Source organism: Marmota marmota, unplaced genomic scaffold (assembly GCF_001458135.2).
Source record: "Marmota marmota marmota unplaced genomic scaffold, marMar, whole genome shotgun sequence".
Classification (NCBI taxonomy): domain Eukaryota; kingdom Metazoa; phylum Chordata; class Mammalia; order Rodentia; family Sciuridae; genus Marmota; species Marmota marmota.
Genome location: NW_026000142.1, coordinates 31,767,206 through 31,789,093, shown reverse-complemented (window position 1 = coordinate 31,789,093; position 21,888 = coordinate 31,767,206). Strand labels below are relative to the sequence as shown.

Below are 21,888 nucleotides of genomic sequence, written 5' to 3'. Positions count from 1 at the left end.
TCTCTCTCTCTCTCTCTCTCTCTCTTTCCTTTCCCTCACCCTCTCCCCTTTCTCTCCATTTCTTTCTTTCTCCTTTTCTTTTTCTTCCTTTCCTTTTTTTATTCTTCACTACTGGGGATTGAATCCTGGGATACTCTACCACCAAGTTATATGCTCAGCCCTTTATTTTTATTTATTTTGAGACAGGGTTCCCTAGTTTTCTGAGGCTGGCATCAAACCTGCCTCATCCTCCTGAGTATCTGGGATTATAGGTATGTGTCATTGTACCTGGCTGAAACCTTGATCTTTTAAAGGAGCCTGCCAGCAAAACTATCTAATTTTCTCTAGAACACTATTTTTATTTTTCTAGACAACACATACATGAATCTTCCACTTTGGAGAGAGATGCTATTTCTTTCAATGCAGTTTGCCATTTAAACAACATTTGAAAATACAGTTCTATTAGCAGCCATTCACAAGACAGAAAGTAATATGAGAAACTGGATACTTCTCTCTCATTTCGATTGAAAGTAAGACTAACTCAGGGGAATAGCCAAAATAATTTTAAAGCCTCTAGTTTTAGTAATTGTGTGCCCAGTTGAATAACTTTATTCCAGAGAGGATTTAAGATGTTTGATTTTTCTCCTTTGAAAGTGTATGTAACGTTTTTCAATAGTAATTTCTAGAGTTCATCATTTCATTAAGTTTATAATGTATTATATGTATATAATGTATTATAACATTTATAATATAATGTAATTTCTCTTTACCTCAACTTTTAATGTGATAGTATTTATTGAGGACTCCACAAACATCCTATTTAACCCTTATAATACAACAATACATGAACTGTTATAATCCTTATTTTATAGTTGAGAAATTTGGGGTGAAAGGTATTTATTTAACTTGCCCCTGGTCGCATCTATTACATGGATGAGTTGTTTTCATTATATTTCTTAGTTACTCAATAAAGAAAAATAATTGCTAGATAATTAAGGAGAGTTCTCATAATGGCTCAATACAACCAACTTAAGTTTGGTGTTTGCTTAGGAATTGTCTACAAATAAATCACTGACTGAAGAAGGCCTTTAGAATTAGCATACCTTCTCATCTGAGTTCAGTTCTCAGCTGAGTAGGTACTGTTTGCATTCCCTGAGTGTAAGATCTCCTAATGTAAATAATTTGGTATTATAGCTCAACTATGTAGGACTGGAGAACATATTATCAGCAGAGCTAAGGGCTAGACTACTTCCAAGAACTACCCCCATTCCTCTCCACTGTTCAAATTGTTTCTGAAAAACCAGCCTCTACCTCAGAGCAAAGCCTGTCCAAGGAAGGGACATGACCTTAGTCCTTGGAAAAACCCACAGAGCACTCCTAAGCACATTCCCACCCTGCTAAGTTGTTTATCTACAAATAACAGGAGAGATCTGCTGAGCCAGGTGTCCCTGACTCAGGCTAGGTGGGGATCCATAGCAGCCCCCTAGCAGCCACCAATCAGCATGAGACAGGGAAATACCTGGGATGCCAGATAACCCTCCCAGTGGTTTATGGTGGTTGATAACAAGTTGGGAAACCATGTAGTTCAGCACGTACACCCCTTTGGCTTAAACCAATCAGTTCAAATGAATACCCATTTTGTACTGACCAATCACCCCTACCCAACTTGTTCCCACCAGTGAATGTGCTAATCATGTTTTAGAGTTGTTATTTGATTTTCCCGCGGTGTGTGATGATTTGCTATGATGTATGTGAAGTCCCTGCCCTCTCTAAAGAATGTATAAAACTGCTGCAAACCCTGGGCTCCGGGCCTCTCAGCATCACCAGTTGCTGTGTGTGTGCGCGGAGGACCAAGCTAGCTCGCAATAAACACCTCTTTGCTGCTTACATCGATCTTGGGTCTCTGGTGTTCTTTGGGGGTCCCGAATTCGAGCATAACATTTCTTCTCTATAGTGACCTGCTTGTGGTTTTCTAAATTTGCAGTATACAATATTTAGAGAAGAAGATAACTCATTATAGATTAATTCTAGAATCCCAGAACACAATTCCATGAACTTGCCTGAATCCCTACTACATCCTCAGTCAAGTTTTAAATTTTAAGTGTCAGATGTTGTTGAGTCAATGTAGCAATTTTTAAGAATTGAGTGATGTATTCATTGACTACCATGCTTGTCTTGTAGGAAGACAACATTGTGGCCAGAAAGTCTTGAGAATATCTTTTTCAAACCATCAGGATAATGAATGATAGTGATTCCATTAATCTAGTCATAAATATTGGTGCAACCTCAAAATGCTTGGCAATGATTATTTCTATACCACACACATTTACCAAGTGCCTGCTCTCTGCCACACAATTGGAAAATATTGAAGGTGTGAAGTGTGAAGGAAGTGCTTCATGCACCAAAGGAACTCAGGGTTGGTAGTTTAGACCAGGAGAGGACACAAGTATTGCATTATGGGTGTCAGAATAGGTTAGCTCCTGGCATCAGTGAAGGGCAGTGAGCTGTTTGTTAACTAACTGCTTTCAAATCAATTCTATTTTAAATAGTGTCTCTCAAAGAGTAACTAAATTTATATGTCTAATATCTCTAAAATATTACTCTGTGGGAGAGTGTTTTCAAGTTGTATTGGAAGGAAAATATGAACAATTTGGAAACTGTAGATTTGCAGTAATGACACCAGATATAAAATTAGAATCTCTGGTTGGTGGTGGGGTTGGAAGGTTTTTGCATGAGGTCCAGGTTTGTTAAACAAGCTCATTGGGTGATTCTTTGCAAGTGGCAAAGCGTAGAGCTAATGTGAAAGTCACATTCAGTTGAACAATCTTTTCTTATTTTGTACAGTAGTCAAGAAAGGGAATGATAATTATCAGTTGTGTATTATTTACTCTCACTACTGCTGAAAAGGGGTTTTTGCTGTTCTCACCAGATATCTCCTTTACCCTAGCTTCTGTATTCAAAGTAATCTTAAGTGTTTGGCAGATTCTCTCTCTCTCTCTCTCTCTCTCTCTCTCTCTCTCTCTCTCTCTTTTGAGCTAATTACATCTCTGAAGATTAGACTAGAATCTTTGTGGTTAATTTCAAAAGCATTTACAGATCCATTCTCAAATCCATACAACACAATCCAGAAGCCATGTTCCAAAGTTTTATTTTTCGATTGGCCCCAAATAGAGAAATAAATGATGACTGGATTGATTTCAGCAAGTTTCATTTATATGTTTTGCATATATTATGCTCTCTAAAAGCTTACACCACAAGAAGAAACAATGTTTGTATTATGAGATTTTTATTTCACACAACCTGGCAGGAAATCAGTTATAAGAAAATAATAGGCTATAAAAAATAACCTGTAACTTTGCATTGTACCTCATTCAGTGTAAGATAGATTTATGATTTGGCTTTGTATAATCCCAAATTAGTGATTTTTTGTAAATGTTAATAATTCTCTCATTTAATGATTGTGGTATTTATAGAAGCATTAAGACATTTAATCTGACACCACTAAATAAACTGCATACAGTGCTTTATTTCTATTTCCTCAACCTACTTACAGGTTACTTTAACCAGAGTGTATATTAACAGCCTGTTCTTCTTTTGAGAAGCAGTAATTAAGATGAAAAACTCTCTTTTTAAAATAAAATTTCTCCACTGTAAACCAGTAGTTTTATCAGGATTCAGTAGAATCGCTCAATATTTGAATATATTTTTTCTAAATTAAAATTGGATTATATTGAAATACTTTTTATAACTTGAAATCAATATGGGATTGTCCTGCCAAGAATAAAATTGGGAAATTGCAAAAATGATGATTATGATTATGTACTTGTATTTCATGCCATTAAACAAATCAGAAGGTCTGCAAAAGCATAGTTTGGGCAAACATGAGTAACACAGCAGCTTTGGTCATCTTTGTTTGAGGTGCACTGCTAACCTCCAGTGCCAGAGAAAGAGGGCAGTGCCACATCTTGTTAAACGTTGCTGACAGGATGATTCAGGATAATTTAGACAGCATGAGTAATGTCTGAGTGGAAAGCATGCTGGTCTCTTGAGAGAATAGACAGGACTGTTTACAAATGAGGCCTGTTCTGTGTTCTGATGAAAAAGATGCTATAGAGACGTAGAATTTTGGTGCTGAAAAGGGTCTCAAGATGGCTTCAATGTAGTTTCCCTGAAGGGCACTGCCCTCCTCCAGACATTATTTTTCTTTCCAAATCCCTCAGAAAACCTTCTTATACATCATTGATCTAAAATGATTCTCTTATTTAATCTAAACTGTCACTTGAAAGGGTGATGGGTTCTCCTTAGAAAACTCATTCCCCTCAAGAAGCCAGTGGAACTTCTCTTTGGCATTCAACCTGCTTGCAGCCTACTAGGAAGAAGAATTGACAATATCAATATCTGATAACATTTACCTATTAAAAAAAAAAAACATTCCAAACAGTGCCACATATTGATACCAATTACTTCATTGCAATGATTCCTGGGGGCTGGGGAATTGTTCAAGGAGGTGACGAACAGGAACTTCAAAGTGATTTGAAATATTCTTAATATTTAATAATATTACAAATATTATTGTAAATAATAATAATAAATAAATAATATTATAAATAATTATTTCAAATATTTAAAAAATATTTATTTTTCACAAGAAGTTATCGATCAAATATAAAGAATAATAAAAGTGATTTCTGGGTGGCAGTTTTCAGACAATTGATTTCTATGCTTTTCAGTATTTTCAGTAACCCCCTTCAAAAATGACCTGTGACTAAATCTTATCTTTGGCTAGCAACTGCCGGAAGTCTGGCTGGGCACAAAATAACCGAGCCACCACAAAGCCTTGTAGATTCAAACAGCAACTCTTTATTCCCAAACTCTCACCGACACTCTACACGCACATTCTGGGAAAATACACTCCCTCCACCGGGCTCTGCATACCAATACTCTCAGAACCCCGAGAGAACTCAGGGGGAACTCCAAAGGAGTGGGCACCTGAGGCAGCAGGATACGCCCTAATCCTGGAGCTGCCCTATTCCCAGCAGGATCCACCCTAAACCTGGAGCCGCCCTAATCCCTGAGCAGTGTCACCTTTCAACCCAAAATGCCATGCGTCATTCCTACTTGGCTATGGCTTTCAGCAAGCAACACTTCATATTTACAGCCTGGATAAAAGGCAGTGCTTTAAACATTTTATTCTCCATGTAGAACAGCCACTGAAATAAAGTCAAACTAACCAATCAAGTGTATTGTACCCATTCAGACAGCATCTATCAAATAACACAAGGGGTGTGTGCATGTGTGATGGTGAGAGTGAGCAAGAGAGAAGAAGAAATAGTAGATGGTTCATTTGCTTTAGAAGCAGGAACTGTGGTTCTGTATTTTATTCTTTATACAGTTTCATACAGCACACCCTGAGTAAAGGTTTAAAGAACACAAGTACATACCTACTCTATATATTTGTTGTTGAGACAGGGTCAGGTTGTATTGCCCAGGCTGGCCTCAAACTTATGATCTCCTCACCCTGACCCTGTCCTTGGGAGTAGCTGGGACTACAGTCTCCTACCACCTCACCTGGCCACACTGTTTCTTAAGATATTTTTCCTCCAACATGGAATGTGTATTTATTTATTTCTCTAGTTATTACAATTATTAAATGTTGGAATGTGCTGAAGTTAAGTCATACTGGGTAGTTTTACATTTTGTAACTTTTTAACTTCAAGTTCCAATATCCAACCTGGCTTGTTTAGTCCAATTGAGCTTTTTCAAGGTTCCAGTAATATTTCTTTATAGAAATATTTAAAGCAAAATGAACTAAACAGATAGGATTAAAAACTATTTTTCTACACTAATTTTACATAGTAAAATCCTTGTTCATTAGGATACATAAATGGCTAGAAGGCTTAAGAAGAATTCCGGACCTGTATATTTGTATGAATTTAAATGAACTGAATTCTTTAAGGTTATTGGAAAGAGAAGAACATCTCCTTTGAGATGAAATATGACACTAAATATTCATAGAGGTCTGTAATGCCCTGTCTATTCAGGTCTTCAAGAACTCCTTGTCAGCATAAGAAAGAATGAAGAAATGTCACACCTCACTATCTCCTTCTCTATTCCCTTTAGGAAGTGAGGCCAGAAAGCAGAGCACAAAGATCTATCTCCTTTTATGTCATTTATGGTAAAAACAGAATGAAAGGGAAAAATAATACAAGGGGGACAAATGAATGTCAGTAGAGGGGGCAGAGAGAGAAGAGGCGAGGGGAGGGGAGGGGAGGGGGGATAGTAGAGGATAGGAAAGGCAGCAGAACACAACAGACACTAGTATGGCAATATGTAAATCAATGGATGTGTAACTGATGTGATTCTGCAATCTGTATTTGGGGTAAAAATGGAAGCTCATAACCCACTTGAATCAAAGTGTGAAATATGATATATCAAGAATTATGTAATGTTTTGAACAGCCAACAATAAAAAATTAAAAAAAAAAAAAAAAACAGAATGAAATAAAATTGAATGCACATTGACTGCCATGTTAAACTATTCCCCAGAGCTGCATGTTTTACCTCCATATGGTTCTATAGATAGGAACTTTTCTGTAGGGTGAAATACAGTAGAATTTAGGGACTACTAAGGGTCCTCATTCATTTCAGTGGTATTATTTACATGTTGAGGTGGTTATTAGTGACTATAGTGACATTCTATGGAGTCATGTTTATGCAATTCAAATGGAAGCAGAACTTTATGGATTTGATAATATACCATATTTTTAGAATATCAAATAGAATATATATAAAGTTGATAAATTTCCTAGCAGCTGATCACAGTTAAAATATTTGCCTAAAATTCCATTGTTTGTGAAAGGCAACATCAGGATTGGATATCATTTCTATGTGATTGAGAAGTTCCTGTTCATTATACCATAGCTCCATGTTAATTATGGTACCTATACACTTTTCTTCAGAACACATAAAAGTCTGTTCATTCACCTAAGTCTGCTACTTTCAATAGGTATTGTTAGGCCATTTAAATGAGTATCATGATCCTTTTGATATGTTAATAACCTTTTGATGAAGATAGCTAAAACTCATTAGGATGATAATTAGATTGTCAACATAGGAGTAATAGAATAATTTGCTAATCCTTATTGGGTGTTAACTGTTTGAACATTAATCACATAACACATGCATATTTTACTTGGATTAGTCTGTTCTTATCTATTACCCCTTTATTAAAAAATAAAATTCTTGTTATAGGGTAGCCCAAGAAATTGTTTTGGAATGTTTAAATTATGTCTCTAAGTAAATATTTGATATTTAAATATGAGTCTCAACATTATTTGAGTCTCAGGGAACTATCATGATTCCTGATAGTTTTCTTTCAAATCTATCAAAGGAAAATTCCTCTTAATGAAATATTTCATAAAACTTAAAAACATCCTTTAAATAATAATTAATCTACAAAGTAGGAGGCAAATTATTTCCTCAGAAATTTTTGTTTAAATAGTCTATTTCTAAGAAAAAAATGTATTTGGTGTCATTGAATTAGAATGATAGAATTGAATCTTTATATACTTTATAATTATACTTTTTAGTAGACTTTCATGTCACCTGACAGAATTCAATGCTGGAAGAAAAGATGATCATGTGAGACAAAATGAAGGTTGAGAATGCAAAGCCTTCAAGGGAGTTGATCTTTCTCTCATCTGATAAGCTTGCTTCCCTTGTGTTTTCTTTCTTCTGCAGACCACTGCATATCAAAAGCTTTTTTTTTTTTTTTAACTGAAAAGCAATAGTCTCTCAGGATACCAGGACAAGACCTTTCTAAAAACACTTTCCAGACTAACACACTGCACAATATTTTTTGGTGCTTATTTTTATTTTCCTATTTATCAATTACTAAATAATCATGGATCTCTACCAGTGTTCTGGTTTTGATACTACTGCTATGTCTTGATATGTACATTGAATGTCTGCTGATGCCACTTTTGATGGACTGGGTGAGAAACCCAAGAGTGGTTTTGTGGAATGAGCACAAACTTTGCAGTCAGAATCCTTAAAATCTATTTAGTTTTCATAAAAATGAATTTTTAACATATTTAAATGATTTTTAAAATTTTTAAATGTTCAAAACAATTGGTTTGCATGTGTTATCTATTACAATTATACATATATTTATCATCTATACCTAAAGGAACTTCATGTAAACATGTATGATCTCATTTACAATAAAGCTAATGAACCTCTGATTTCTCATGATGTAAGCAGAATTAAGCTTTCACTCTCTCTATGATCCATGCTGAGTGAGCCAGGTTTTTTGTTTCTGTCCAGTGTTCAGTCTGGTTTTCATGTTTGATACTCTGTTGTACTGTGCTACAGTTAAGTGAAAGAAACATTTCCTGCTGCATACTTTATTGTTACAGGATATACTTTTATAGCCTAGTATGAAAACGGCATGCTGTACCAAGCAATTCACATTTTATTAGATAGGAATTTTATTAGTCTTAGTATAGTTTACCTATGGTCCTTAATAGTAGCTCATTGACTTTAAAAATGTCACTTAAAAAAATAAAAATAAAAATGTCACTTGACTGGAACAGAACTTAATTAGAGGCTTGAAGTGTCAACAATTTTCTAGCAAAATTAATATCCTATTTGATAGTTTTTAGCAAATGGAGACGGTAAGTCATTGAAAAAAAAAAGCACTTGTAGAGGACACTACTGCTGATGACAGCAGATATAGTAAACTGGATGGCATTTAGGAATAGTTTTGTTATTTATCACTAAATAGTAAATATATCAACTTTAATAGGTTAGATTGCTAAATGATTTAGAATTTATGAATCAAAAACAAGGAGTCTCCTCTGCTATTATGTCCTCGTAATTGATTAGACAACCTAAGCACTTTATGTAATAATTACATGTTCATGTGGTCACTTAAATTCTAAGATTTACTGTTTCTTTTTCAGCGCCTGGCTTTGGAAGCAGAGAAAGTTCAAGCAGCCCATCAGTGGAGGGAAGATTTTGCAGTAAGGACCCTTTTTAACCCCTTGATTTAAATAGATTGACTTTAGTGTTTGAATAATTATGATCACATTAAAATAATGTTTTAGTGATGGAATGTTATGATGTTATGTGTGGGACTTAAAAAAAAAAATAAAGGGAGGGAAAGAACAGCCTTACTTTGGGTAATCAGAACTAATTGAGTTAGTTTAAATGTTCTGGCTTATGCTCTACATTAAAAAACGAAAGTTCTTTCAAATGTTTTTTTCCATACCTAGATATTTATAAAATGCTTTGAAATAGCACTAAATTATAATATCTGAGTAATCTTTGTAGATATTATGAATATACCAGTTGAAAAACAATTTGCATTCTATGACTTTGAATTTGAAAGAGGAGTGTGTGTTTCATGATCACCTTGATGGTTGGCAGTGTGATCAAAGGGGAGAATGACTATATTAAATCTCTTAGATTTTAATTTGCTTCATTTTGGCCAGAAGTATTTCTCCTTCTATTCTGGCCTACTTTTAGACATGCCAGCTGGCATTAGTTTTTCCACTTTTTCTTTTCTTCTATTTCTTTCTTTTCTTTTTCTTAAATAAACTTGCTTCGTGTTCCAAGGGGTAATGGTTTAATGGTTACAAAAGCAGAAGTTCTCCTTGTGATGAGGTTTTCTGTCATCTGTTTGCCTTCTTAACAGCCACAGGGCACAGGGCAGAAGTTTCTCTTTAATTGTCAGCTCAAAAATTTTTGTTACATATTTGAATTATTTTGAAAATGTCTTCAGTTTCTCATCACTGAAACATTCCAGACAATTGATTTTTGGAATTTAACCTCCTCCAAACCCCACTTCCTCTTTAAAATAAGATTAGAATGTGAGTGATAATTCCATTGTGTAAAACGAAAGTGTCAAATTTAAAGTTAAAAATTGCATGTTAATAGAACACAAGGAGTTTAGGAACTAACATTTTACTTTGTGTTTTTTTCTTGTCTATCAAAGGAAAATGCACTGAGTATTTCATTCCCTTGTAATAGTTAGCTAATCTTCGATGCTTGATTTAAAAAAAATCTTTTCTGATAGTGTTCATATTTTACTACCTTTTCAGTAATTTATATTTCCCAATCAATCTACCACACTGCTTGATGTTACTTGACTGCTGTCAAATTGTTTGACTCTCTGTAACTTGATCATATTGTCCATGTTGTTAATGTCATGTAAGAACTAGCTTTTCCACTATTGTTTATCATAGTGAGTTGACTTTCAGTAACTTGATCGTATTGTCCCTGTTGTTAGTGTCATGTAAAAACTAGCTTTTCCACTATCATTTATCCTAGTGAGGACAATAAAGATCAATTTGTCACTCATATGTAAAGAACAAAAATTTGGTGTCAAAGTAAAAAAAAAATAAGGTCTTTGAATATTGAGGACAATTTTAGCTCATCTAATTTTAGGGTTTACATTGTAGTTGGTTACTTTGAAATGTAAGAAAAAGAAACTTGAAATTGTGTTTCTCAAATAGACAAAAGGAAAAAATAATCTATTCTTTTGATTCTTTTCTATTTTTCCTTCCTATTCCCAACAGAGGGGCACTGTAAAAGCATTGTGAAGTTTGATAGATGTAAAACTAGATGGATTCTGCCCAGATACATTGTAAACTCTTTAATATTGGGCTCATTAACACAAATTCATCATTTTGGCAATAACTTTTTTCTCCTTACAGAAGTAATAGTGACCATTACTTACAATGCTATCTTCAATGCATGCTACATATTACATGTTTTATTGAATTCAGGCCATTGTCAATTGTAAGGCACTCTACTATTTTAGTTATTTCAAGAAAAAGAAGACAATTTAATTACAATGCACCAAAAATTTTAAGCTGTATTCTTATTTGTGAAATGCCAAAATATGAAATAAATTTACCTTGAAATTTAACCCCTATCATATATTCTCTTAGTGCCTGTGTCAAACTAGCAGCACTGCTGTGATAGTCATGCAAGATGACAAATTGTACCTACAATGACCCCAAAGCCATTAGTAAATCTTACATGGTTAAATAGAAAACAAATGGTTTACTCTAGTGTCAGATGTTCTTAAGAAATAATGCTTGCTCTGTGGGAGAATTCTTGAACAAATTTTGTTCTTAATTTCCCTCTGGGTTACTTCACAGTTTATTTGGGACCTATGAAGAAATTGATTGACATCAAAAAGGCTGTTAAAGAGGAAAAGAAGTTAGTCCATTTTAGAGCTCTGCCATTTCTTTTCCCTGCATTCCTTCTTGGACAACTATGAATGTTTTTTTACAAGACACATATCTGTTATAGTTTGCACTTTGAGAATTGATGTTTTCCATCTCCTACCATGTCAGCCTTATATAAAGTCTTTTCAGTAGCCCTACCTTTCATATAGAGTCTTGGAACATGAAATAGTGACAGTTTTCTTCTTGAAGAATAGAACACAAATAGGCAATTTTTAATTGCCCAATCTTAAGACACAAATGTGTAACAAGTACAAAAGCCTGAAAACTTTTCCCATTCTTTTTTCTTATAAAGTAGATAGTGCTGTAGTTTTTAGATGTAGCAAAGTTAAATAAATCCTTCAAGGCCAGAACACAGTCCAAATTGGTGGATGGAAATTAAAAATCATTGACATTAAATCTCTTCTTATTGTATGCAAAACACCTGCAAATTGGCAGTATTTTAATCAAACATTTAAAAATGTTTAATTTGAAGTTAAATGCTACTGTCTTTTAAAAGGCCCTCCATTTAAACTTTATAATCTTTTTATCTTTTAAGGTATTTAACTATTTGCACCAGTGTAATAGTTCCTTAATGCCATCCTTTAATAATTTAACACTAAGATGATTTAGAAGGCAGAAATAATTTCCTAAAAGATACATTAACATTTCAAAAAGGAATATAATATTCTGTTTCTTCCTTCAAGTACAAGTGAGCAAGTTTCATTAATATTACTTAGGCAAAATGTTGATTAACATTCCCTACTGTGTAATGTAGAGAGATCTCATAAACAACAAGAACAAAAGGCAAAGCACTAATATGCTGGCAACAACAAAGGCCTCATGTAATTCAGACTCTCCCTCAGCTCCATTTAATTCCCAGCTGAATATACAATGGAGGGAACAAAGGGCATACACTCTAAATGGCTTAAGATTTATGTGGTCATGCATTTACAAGTTCAGACCAATATTTGTAAATAAGCTATGTCTACCAGCTGTCTTTCAGGTCTCCATGCAACTTATGGGTATTAAAGGTGACATATCATGTCAATTATGATAGAAAAATATTTTATTAAGGGCAGGTGGGAGAAAAAAAGCTTGGTAAATTAATTGTTCTACATGAAATCATCCCTATTATTTCTACCAAACAGATCTTTTCTGGTTGCATTTGAAATCTCATTTGATTGCATTGCAATGGTTGGTTAACTAAAGCAATTTTATTTCCAACTAAGCCTGCAATATTAATTTTACTTACACATGTATAAACATAAAAGGTGCCTAATTTGTATTTTAATGACTGGTATCTTATGTATGGCTTATTAGTGCCAGCTTGTTACTGTGCAGGCAGAGTATAGACATCTTCAAATTGGGCAGTCAATAAAACCTTTGAGGAGGCTGCTCTCTTTAGCGTTGCAGAGAAACTAAATTAGAAGGTGCAAATTTTTCTAGAGAAATTGAATGTTATTCAGTGTCAATCAGGCTAATTTAGTTATTCAATATAATTTTAAGTTTATAATTTAAAAAATTACTTTTCCAAATCATATTTTGAAATGTTGCCTTAAAATTGTAACATTTAGAATACTGTGTTTATATAAGTAAAGTTAATAGGTACTGGAATCATGTATTTATTTCATCTATCCTTATTCATTTCATGGAGTTACATCATTCTTGTTAGTTGTAATACAAAGAATTGTGAATAGGTGCAATGTGAAAACATTTTTATTTTGGTTATATGTATAAAGAAAACACATTACAAGTTGATATGTACCTTGTATAAGAAAGAATTGAATTTTATGAGGAATAATTGGAATGGCATTCTATTTTAATGAATAATAAGTAAATTTGATATGCCACCAAATTGATTTTATAGCTTTGATATTCTTAGTTTCTCTGTCTGGTGGGACCACGTGCATAAGTTTGCAACATTTTTCCCAAGAATAATAGAATTTATTGAGGCTTCTTTTAAGAATCTTGAGAGTCTAACCTCATCAAGATAGATCAAAAGGAGCCATGATACAAAATTTAATTGAAAGGAGTCAGGCTAGTTTATAGTGTCTGTATGCACACAATCAGGTTCCCATGATAAGATTATTCCAAATTAGAAAGTAACTGTAGGCTTTATTGTTAGTTGTCCTGGGTGCTAACCCAGATCTTTCGCTTCTTATATGAAAAGAAGCAAAATATTTCACCATTAATTTCCTAGCTAAAGACATTAGTTTCATTCTCAATAATATGTAATATTTTCTAGTGATCTAACCTCACTTTCTATGATTTCTTTGGAAGACAAAGTAAGGACAGTATTTGATAGTATAGTAGAAACTACTTCATTAAGACAATGTAATGATATGTCCTGTGATAATGCAAATTTAAACATAAATACTGCTGTGTACATTGCTTTCTTCCCCTTCCCTCTCCATCAGGAATGAAAGGAGAAGTTACAAAGGAAGGCAGGCCTTGGTGACTTAGGAAGTGAAAGGTGCAATGTTGGTTTTTATTATTCAAGATCAATCTGCTGCCTCTGTTTTCTGAGATTGAGATTATGTAAATAGCCCATATTATTGAGAGTTTTCTGGAATTGATACCAGTTTTCTAAAAATTTTAGCCATACAGAGTGCCCAGAATCTTCCTCATTGATATTTAAACTGGAGTCAATTACTGCCACCAGCTGGTGCCAAATTACAGCTGTCAAAAGAGGGTTTTAAAGCTCAGATATTTCATTAACTTCTTTATAACTTGAGCTGCATTTTTATTAAAACCTTTGGATATTACTATGAGCATTAAAATGAAAGTTTACTTAATTTCTGAACCAGAAAACAAGTAAAAAGAAGACTGTATAAACATTTTAAATTACTGCAATTTACATATAATACATAGTCAATGAAGACTTAATTTAAGCTTCAATTTATTTCACTTCCTTGTTTAAAATTCTTCAGTCATTTTTCCATTTAGCATATATTTAGGATGTACTAGGTGCTTCATGATCTGGCCCATCTAACCTTTCTGAAATTTTCTATTGTAACATATCCCAAACAGCTAGTGCCATTATCCTGAGATTCTAAGTCCACCTTAGAGCAAACTACTTTAAAATTCTCTTAAAACAATAGTCTTTTATTCACTTTCTTAATTTTTTACTATCTCTGCTTAGAATTCTTTTCTCTTTCTTGACAATTTCCTCTTGACCTTGATTGACCAGTGTTGCATAGGCTATTATATGTGCTCCACTAATACTCATACATGTTTCAGTGCATATTTTTTTAATCCATATTTTTTACCACTAAAATGTAAATATCTGGAGGATAAGAAATGTGACTTATGCATTACCAAGAAGATGATTGACAGGTTCAATTCATGACAGGTAATAGCCTGTATATAATTTTTAATTTAAAAATAATTACTTATATTGGGACATCTGTTTTTACTTGTAAACATTACTGTCAAAATTAGGGAAAAATCTGTTTGAACTTTATTTTTGGGTCTGAATATATTTGTCCACAGCCATGGCATCATTATAGAGAGAACTGGGCTTAGAATTATGCAAATACACTCAAATTTTGGATCTGCCAACAACTTTCTATGCAGTTTTGGCAAAATTATAGTGCCAGGGTTTGGATGTGAGGTGTCCCCCAGTAGCTCACATGTGAGATAATGCAAGAAGGTTCAGAGGAGAAATGATTGGGTTGAAAGAATCTTAACCCAATCATGATTAACTGAGTGGTAACTGAAGTGGTAGGGTGTGGCTGAGAGTTTCACTCTCTCTGCTCACTGATCATCATGATTTGAGCTAAAGAGCTTCTGAAAAGGATCTGATGATGCTGAGAGTGGAAACTGCAACCAGAAGTAATTAAAAAAGAATATCTCAGAGCAGATAGAATGAGACCTGAGCTGTCTCTGGTTTAAATTTAAATTAAAAAAAAAAAAAAGATTTCCTAAAGGATATTCAAATAACAGTCTTTATTTATAATTTTTTTTTAAAGTATACTACTTGACTTTATTAGTGGACATGATCCATTTGAGAAAATGCTATAGAAATGTAAGGGACTAACCAACTTGCCCCAGCATGTGAGATGGTTCACTTTAAAGCCCATCCTTTTATTCATAGACCCCTGTCACTTTGCAACATTCCAAGTGAACCTAATTGAGGAGTTTATGCTGTACCTCTTCCAATGATTTCTTTCACTTCCTCACCAGTGTAAAACCTGACTCCAGTATCTTCTACCATTAAACAAACAAACATACAAAAGCCTATTGCCCCTTTTAGCTTTGCAACTTTTCTTGTCTTAAACTGCAAAACTCACAGAGGTGAGTTCATTCATCTTCACTTTCACCCACTAGTTGGCCCATTCTGATGAGGCTTCAAAATTGCATCTGGATAAAACTCTTCTTTGTTGTTCACATAAAACCTAATGAGCATTATTTTGTTGTTCTTCATACTTGCGATTTTTGTTTCACTTTCATGCACAACTTATTAGTTTACCTTCTTCAAACATTCTTTTAGCTTTCGGGAAACTCAGTTTTCCCTATATTCTCACTGTAAAATTCTTTCTCACTCTCCTTTTCACTCCTCTTCTATACAGTATCTGCAGTATCATCTAAATGTAGGGCAAGTCCTTCACCTTGTCATCTTAAATGCCCATGCTTTGTATCAGGATCCCTTGTCTGTCGTTAACTTTTAATACATTTCCCCCAGAACCTCTTTTCTGACCTCTAAACTCATTTACTGTGCTGTGTCCTGGCTGTTTCTGCTTGGGTGTCTCAATAGCATGGTAAGACTCAGATGCCCAGAGAAACTATTCTATTACTTTCCTCCCCAATTAGCTTGATCATCTGTTAATTTTCTGAAGTGATATCATTATCTCCCCAGTTTATATGGCCAAAATTAGGAACAAGTATTAATGTCTCCCTCTGACATAACCCACCTATTTTTCATCTGCACATTTCATCAATTCTAACTTAGCATTCCAGCATCCTTCATCTCCACTACTGTTTTTGTCGAGAGCATCCACTCCCTTTAGGTGAAATCATCATGCAATGACAAATCAAATTGTGAATCAGAGCCTATTATTCTGTGATATTCACAAACCACTCTTACACAATTGTACCAAATAGAGTTCCCTACAAGCTACCTTAAAATACTTTCAATTAAAAAAATTGGAGAAAGTTTCAGACAGGAGGCTCACTCACTAGTTACCCCTGTTCCTAAACTCATCATAAAATCCTCATTTGGGATGTGCCTACCCCATACTGAGAGGAAAGGAGCATGCTTATCTCTGAGGAATCAAGGACACAGAAGAATTGGAACAAAGATGCCTCGATATGGTTCTTCCAGTTTATTAGCAATAGATCACACTTGATTATCCAAGCATTCTTTTCCACAGTCATTCACTTTTTTATCAAACCGAGCGTAAAATACACAGTTTTCCTATTTCTTTGGGTTCTCATTTTCTTATAAAGGCTCCCATGTCACCTAGATCTAACATTCAATCTGTGTGCTTTTCTTTTGTTAAACTTTTTTTCTTTTCTTTTCCATTAGGGGCTTCAGCCCCTATTTAATTTATCCTAAAATAGAAATGAAAGATAATTTTCTTACAGTTGGAGGCCTGTGATATTATATATATATATATATATCAGTGTATGTGTGTGTACACACATATATGAAAATAAGATTTTAGTCCATCAATTAAATAGAACACTTTTTTAAATTTAATGATAGTATAAAAAATTTATATATTCTTTTGACACAAACATTTTCATCTAACTAGGATGAGAAATTTAAAATTTGAAACCAAGAAGCCAGCCAAATATCAAATCAGAGTAGCATAAGTAACACAAACCTGAATTTAAAAAGCAATGTAGTGCTTTTCTTAAAAAGTTCATGCAACAATAAAATCTAGGCAACACAAGTAACAACTAGATTTTTTAAAAGAGCAAAATGTTACTTTAAGCCAAAACTAATAATATTAAGTGAAGTTTTACATGAGCACAGTTTTGAAATGTTGCAAAAGATCTCCTTCCACTTTATCAGAAGACATTTTGTAATCAGGACAGCTTTTGATTTCTGAATGCTAAGGAAAATTAATGATCACAGAATTTTAGTAGTGTGGTATGTCATGAATTTACTATATTGATTACTACATTCTGAAAATTATGAAACTGCTACATTGCAAAAACTTCTTTATTTTTATTCCAATGTTTCTGCCTATGAGGATAGTTCTCCTGTGGATTTTCTAAGAATCAACCTGGAGGCTCTGTTTTTCCCAATGTCCCTACAAGGTTCCTAGTAAGTAGGTCCCGTGAGGATAGAGTGAAGACATTGTGAATCCCTTTACTGCAAGCCAGTGTAACCGAAGGGAACATGGCCTGTCTTGTATCATGAGATTGAATAAAACCTGACTACACAAACTGGACTGTTTATTATGAAAATAAAAATGATGAATCAAAATAAAATTCTAAATCTTAGAAATAGAAGACTGAGCCAGGCATGACGGTGTAATGCTGTATAATTCCAGATACTCAGGAGCTGGGGCAGGAGGATTGAAAGTTAGACACCAGCCTGAGCAATTTAGGAAAACCAAGTGTCAAAATTGTAACTTTATTTCATTGTTAATTTTATTTTCCTATAACTTATAATTTAATTGGATTTTATTAAATGCTTTGAGCCAAAAGAGTAGAATACTTTAATCATTGAGTTTTTGTGTGATTGAGAATATAGGATGTTTCATTTTGAACTTGAAGGAAATCTTGGCTAAGCATGATTTTTGTTTGTTTTCCTGAAAATTTTGGGACATTGCTTCACTGTATTCTGTCATTGTTATTTGATATAGGAAATTGGTCACTGGTCTGTTTCAGCCCATGCATCTTAAGTTTACTTGATTATTTGCACTGGTTTTCTACTTCTTCATTCCCGAGTTTGAGCTAAGGACAATACATATTTTATTCATTATTTGAAATCTTTATACTGGCTTTTACTTATTTCAGATACTTTTTCTGTATATTTTTGAATTTTTCTTCATGCTATCTTCTTCAGAAGCATTACTTACTGTTGATTGAAGCACTTTCTCCATTGTACATTACCAACATCTTAGCTATTACAATTTTTCTGTCATCTGTTTTCTTCTACATTTCATTTTCCATGATTTTTTCAATTCTGTCTTTAATGATGCTCTTTTAATGTACATTCTTGCTTTTTTGTTTTCATGAGGCTTTCTTCTCCAGATAAGTTTGTTTATACCTGTCTTTTTTCTCTGTTCTGTCAACTTATTTGCCAACTTATATTTCTTTATAACCTAATTTTTTGAATTCCTTTATCATTTTTTTGTTTGTTTGTTTTTTTACTTTTTTTCCTGGTCATTTCCATTCCCATTTGAAGTAATAGATCTGTTAATTTTTCTGATTTTGGTAAAAATCATGGGCTTTAATTCTTCATTTTATTATTTTATTTTTGGATTTCTCATCTTTCTTGGGTTTCTTTTTTGAAAAAAAAAAAAAAAGGCTGTGCCTGGTATTTTAGTCAGCATTTTGCCACCAGGGTCAAAAGGCTTGACAAGAACCATTTTACAAGCGGGAAAGTTTATTTAAAGCTCATGGTTTCAGAAGTCTATGTCCATAGAAAACTGACTCTATTGCTCTGGGCCCCAGATGAGACAGAACGTCATAGTGAAAATGTAGCAAAGGAAAGCAACTCAGGACCTGACAATCAAGAAGCAGAGAGAAATTATGCTTGGTTCACCAAAGATAAAATATATATCCCAAAGGCACGTGCCTAAATGACCCACCTCCTCAAGCCACACCTTACTTGCCAACATTTGCCACCCAGTTAATTCCCCTTAGGGGATTAATGCACTGATTGGGTTGAAATTTTCATAACCCAATCATTTCACCTCTAAACTTTTCTACATTGTCTCACACATGAACTTTTGGAGGACATCTCACATCTAAACCGTGATCTTCTTCTCCTGACCCCTAAAAGCTCATGTCCCTCTCAAAATGGAAAATACAGTTTAGTTCATTTCCAAGAGTCCCCATTATTTCTACAGTTCTAGGATTTCTCAAAAGTTCAAGTTCAAGGGCTTCTCTAAGACTCAAGGCAAACTCTCAGCTTGAGCCCCTATTAAAATCAAAATCAAGTTAATATAGCCAATATATAAAAACATGAAGTAAACATTAGAATTCCAAAAGGAAGAAATAGGGGCATTAAAGGAAGGATAGAACCAAAACAAAACTGAATTCCAGCTTAGCATAAGTCCTATAGCTCCATGTGCAGTGTCTCAGGAACTTGGCATCATGATGTTCCCTCCAAAGGACTTGGGGTAGCTGTGATCCTATGGTGTGGCTGGTTACAATCTACATGGCTTCTCTCTTGGCTTGTTTCTCTCTAATTCCTATAGCTTTCCTCAGCAGATGCCCCATGTTTCTGGCATTTCTTCATCTTGGAGGTCTCCACTACTTCTCTGGCCCACTTCTCACATCTTCATGCACTGCCCTTTCAGGGGCTGCTTGCAGAAATTCTGATCCTGCTGCACTTTTCTGGTTTCCTAGTCCTTCTTTTGAAATCTCAGTGGAGACCTCCTTGGCCCCCTAACTCCAGCATCCTGCCATTGTGCAGAGCCAGCATCATGTTAGCCTAGGTCTGTCAATATCTCAAGCAGTAACTAAGCCTGCAAGGAGGACACCTACAGCAGCCTCTGCATGCCTGGGTGGCTGAGAATGGTGAAACAGATTCCTAGCTCCCCACCTCCTGGGAGTGATATTGGTCTTAATAGCACTGTTGTTTGAATCTAAATAGAAATTATGCAGGTATGCTTTCACACAGGTTTTTGAGTAGAATCAAATTTAAATGAGGAAACTAGGAATAGCACCACCTTATTTAAAAGCTGATAATATTCTGAATTTGACTAAACAAATATAACTGAAATTGTATGGAATTTAGTTTTTATTTGAATTTTTATTTTATTTTTTAATCTAGCCTTATGTTTCCACCACTTATTTTGTGGTAGGATCTGCAATGAATATAGAGACCTGCTCTCATCAAATGCCTTTCCCACATAAACAGTCCATACATGTCATTGAGATCAATTATGCTTACAAAAGTGCTGCTTCTCTCTTGAAACATAATTTTAAAAATTTCCAAAATAAATACAAGGGAAATGCTAAGTAATAATGAGAGCAGCAGAAAATCAGAATGTCCATTTTGTTACATTGTATTATTGCTTTGTGGAAATATATAGATGAATAGATAATCAGCAGAGTTATTTTAAGCTCTTGAAATATCCTTAAAACATTTCAGCAATCTTAGCGTTTGTATAAATGTTGGATTTTCATTAATTTAAAATTTAAAATTGGTAAAATCACATAGATTTAAATTTCTACACTATCATTTGAAAAAGCTGAGGTATTTGTGTTCTGAAGATTTGGGTGTTTAAAAAAGAACATTAGTTACTCTCTGGAGAAAATAGATTATAGAGTCTAAGTTGTAATAAATCAAATGTATATGTTTGGTTCAGCTGCTAAATTCTTTTTTCTTTTTATAATCTTTGTGCTGAGTGAAAATGACCAAATCTTATATTCAAGATGACATAAGCCTATTTCTTTGGCTAGAAGGGAAATGGAATGACAGAGAATATCAATGTTTCTTTTCTTTTAATGTCAGAAAATCCTGAGGCTTCCCAGAGTTTCTCTATTTTAGTTTACCCTTAAACTCTGATTCGTAGTCATTTTAATAATATTCTAGATTTTAATTCAGGAAATTTCTTTTGGTTCATAGAGTTTTCTTTATTTGGGGTAGCCAGGGGGCAATGGTGGAAGAAATGGATAATTTTACATCACATATGAGTAGAAATCACATTTTTCTGCCATTTTCCTCATACTGTTTATTTTCTTGCATAAGAGAATGTTTAGAAGTTTAGAGAAAAAGATTCTCTGGCATGGACACTTTGTATGTTCAACTTGCCAGTGTTTCTTTTCTCAATACTCTCAAAATGTCAAGGATATTTCATTGATGATTATAAATAATATTGAGCCATGCTCTGTGACTCAGATAAAACAGCTAAGTCAGGAAAGCCAAGGTCTAACTACAAAAGCGTTGTTTGGCCATATTGAGAGCTTTTTGAATTTAGAATTGAGAAGAGTAATTATACTATCATTCATAGCCTGTACCTTAGCTTGCCAGAGTCCTATCACCCAATAGCTTGAAAGTTCTTCAGGAGATGTAAAATTCAAGGCTACTGTTGAGTAAATTCAATTCATCAAAATATTTTTATTTCAAAGACATCAAACATCTATTGTATGGTGGGAAGTCTACTTAATTATGTTAGTGCTACACAATTGGTAAGTTGAAAATAAAATTTAAGCATCTTTTACCACAGATTATAAGCATTTATAATTAGAGACCTTTGATAAAAATTCCAATCACATTTAACTCATTCAAAGATAGAAATCAACTCATCTTTCCATTTCAATCTCTCTCCTCATCTTACTTCAAAAATACAAAAAAAATGTGTGCAATTGATAAGTTGCATACAATTATTATTGTAATTGTATTGTTATTGCTTTCGTTATGCATATGAATCTCTTCATTATGCATATAATAGTAAAAAGTAAAAACAATGTTTTTACTATTATACTAATCGAGAGAGAGAGAGAGAGAGAGAGAGAGAGAGAGAGAGAGAGAGAGAGAGAGA

The 21,888-nt window shown here is 33.9% G+C and overlaps 1 protein-coding gene across 9 annotated transcripts in view; it reads left to right on the top strand.

Moving 5' to 3' along the window:
- Positions 1-21,888, top strand: part of Cacna2d1 (calcium voltage-gated channel auxiliary subunit alpha2delta 1) — a 444,702-nt gene that overhangs the window by 220,611 nt on the left and 202,203 nt on the right. For all 9 annotated transcript variants that reach the window (XM_048786232.1, XM_048786240.1, XM_048786238.1 and 6 more), the window contains exon 4: positions 8,942-9,001. In XM_048786232.1, the coding sequence (XP_048642189.1) occupies positions 8,942-9,001 (60 nt within the window). The remainder of the gene's footprint in view (positions 1-8,941; positions 9,002-21,888) is intronic.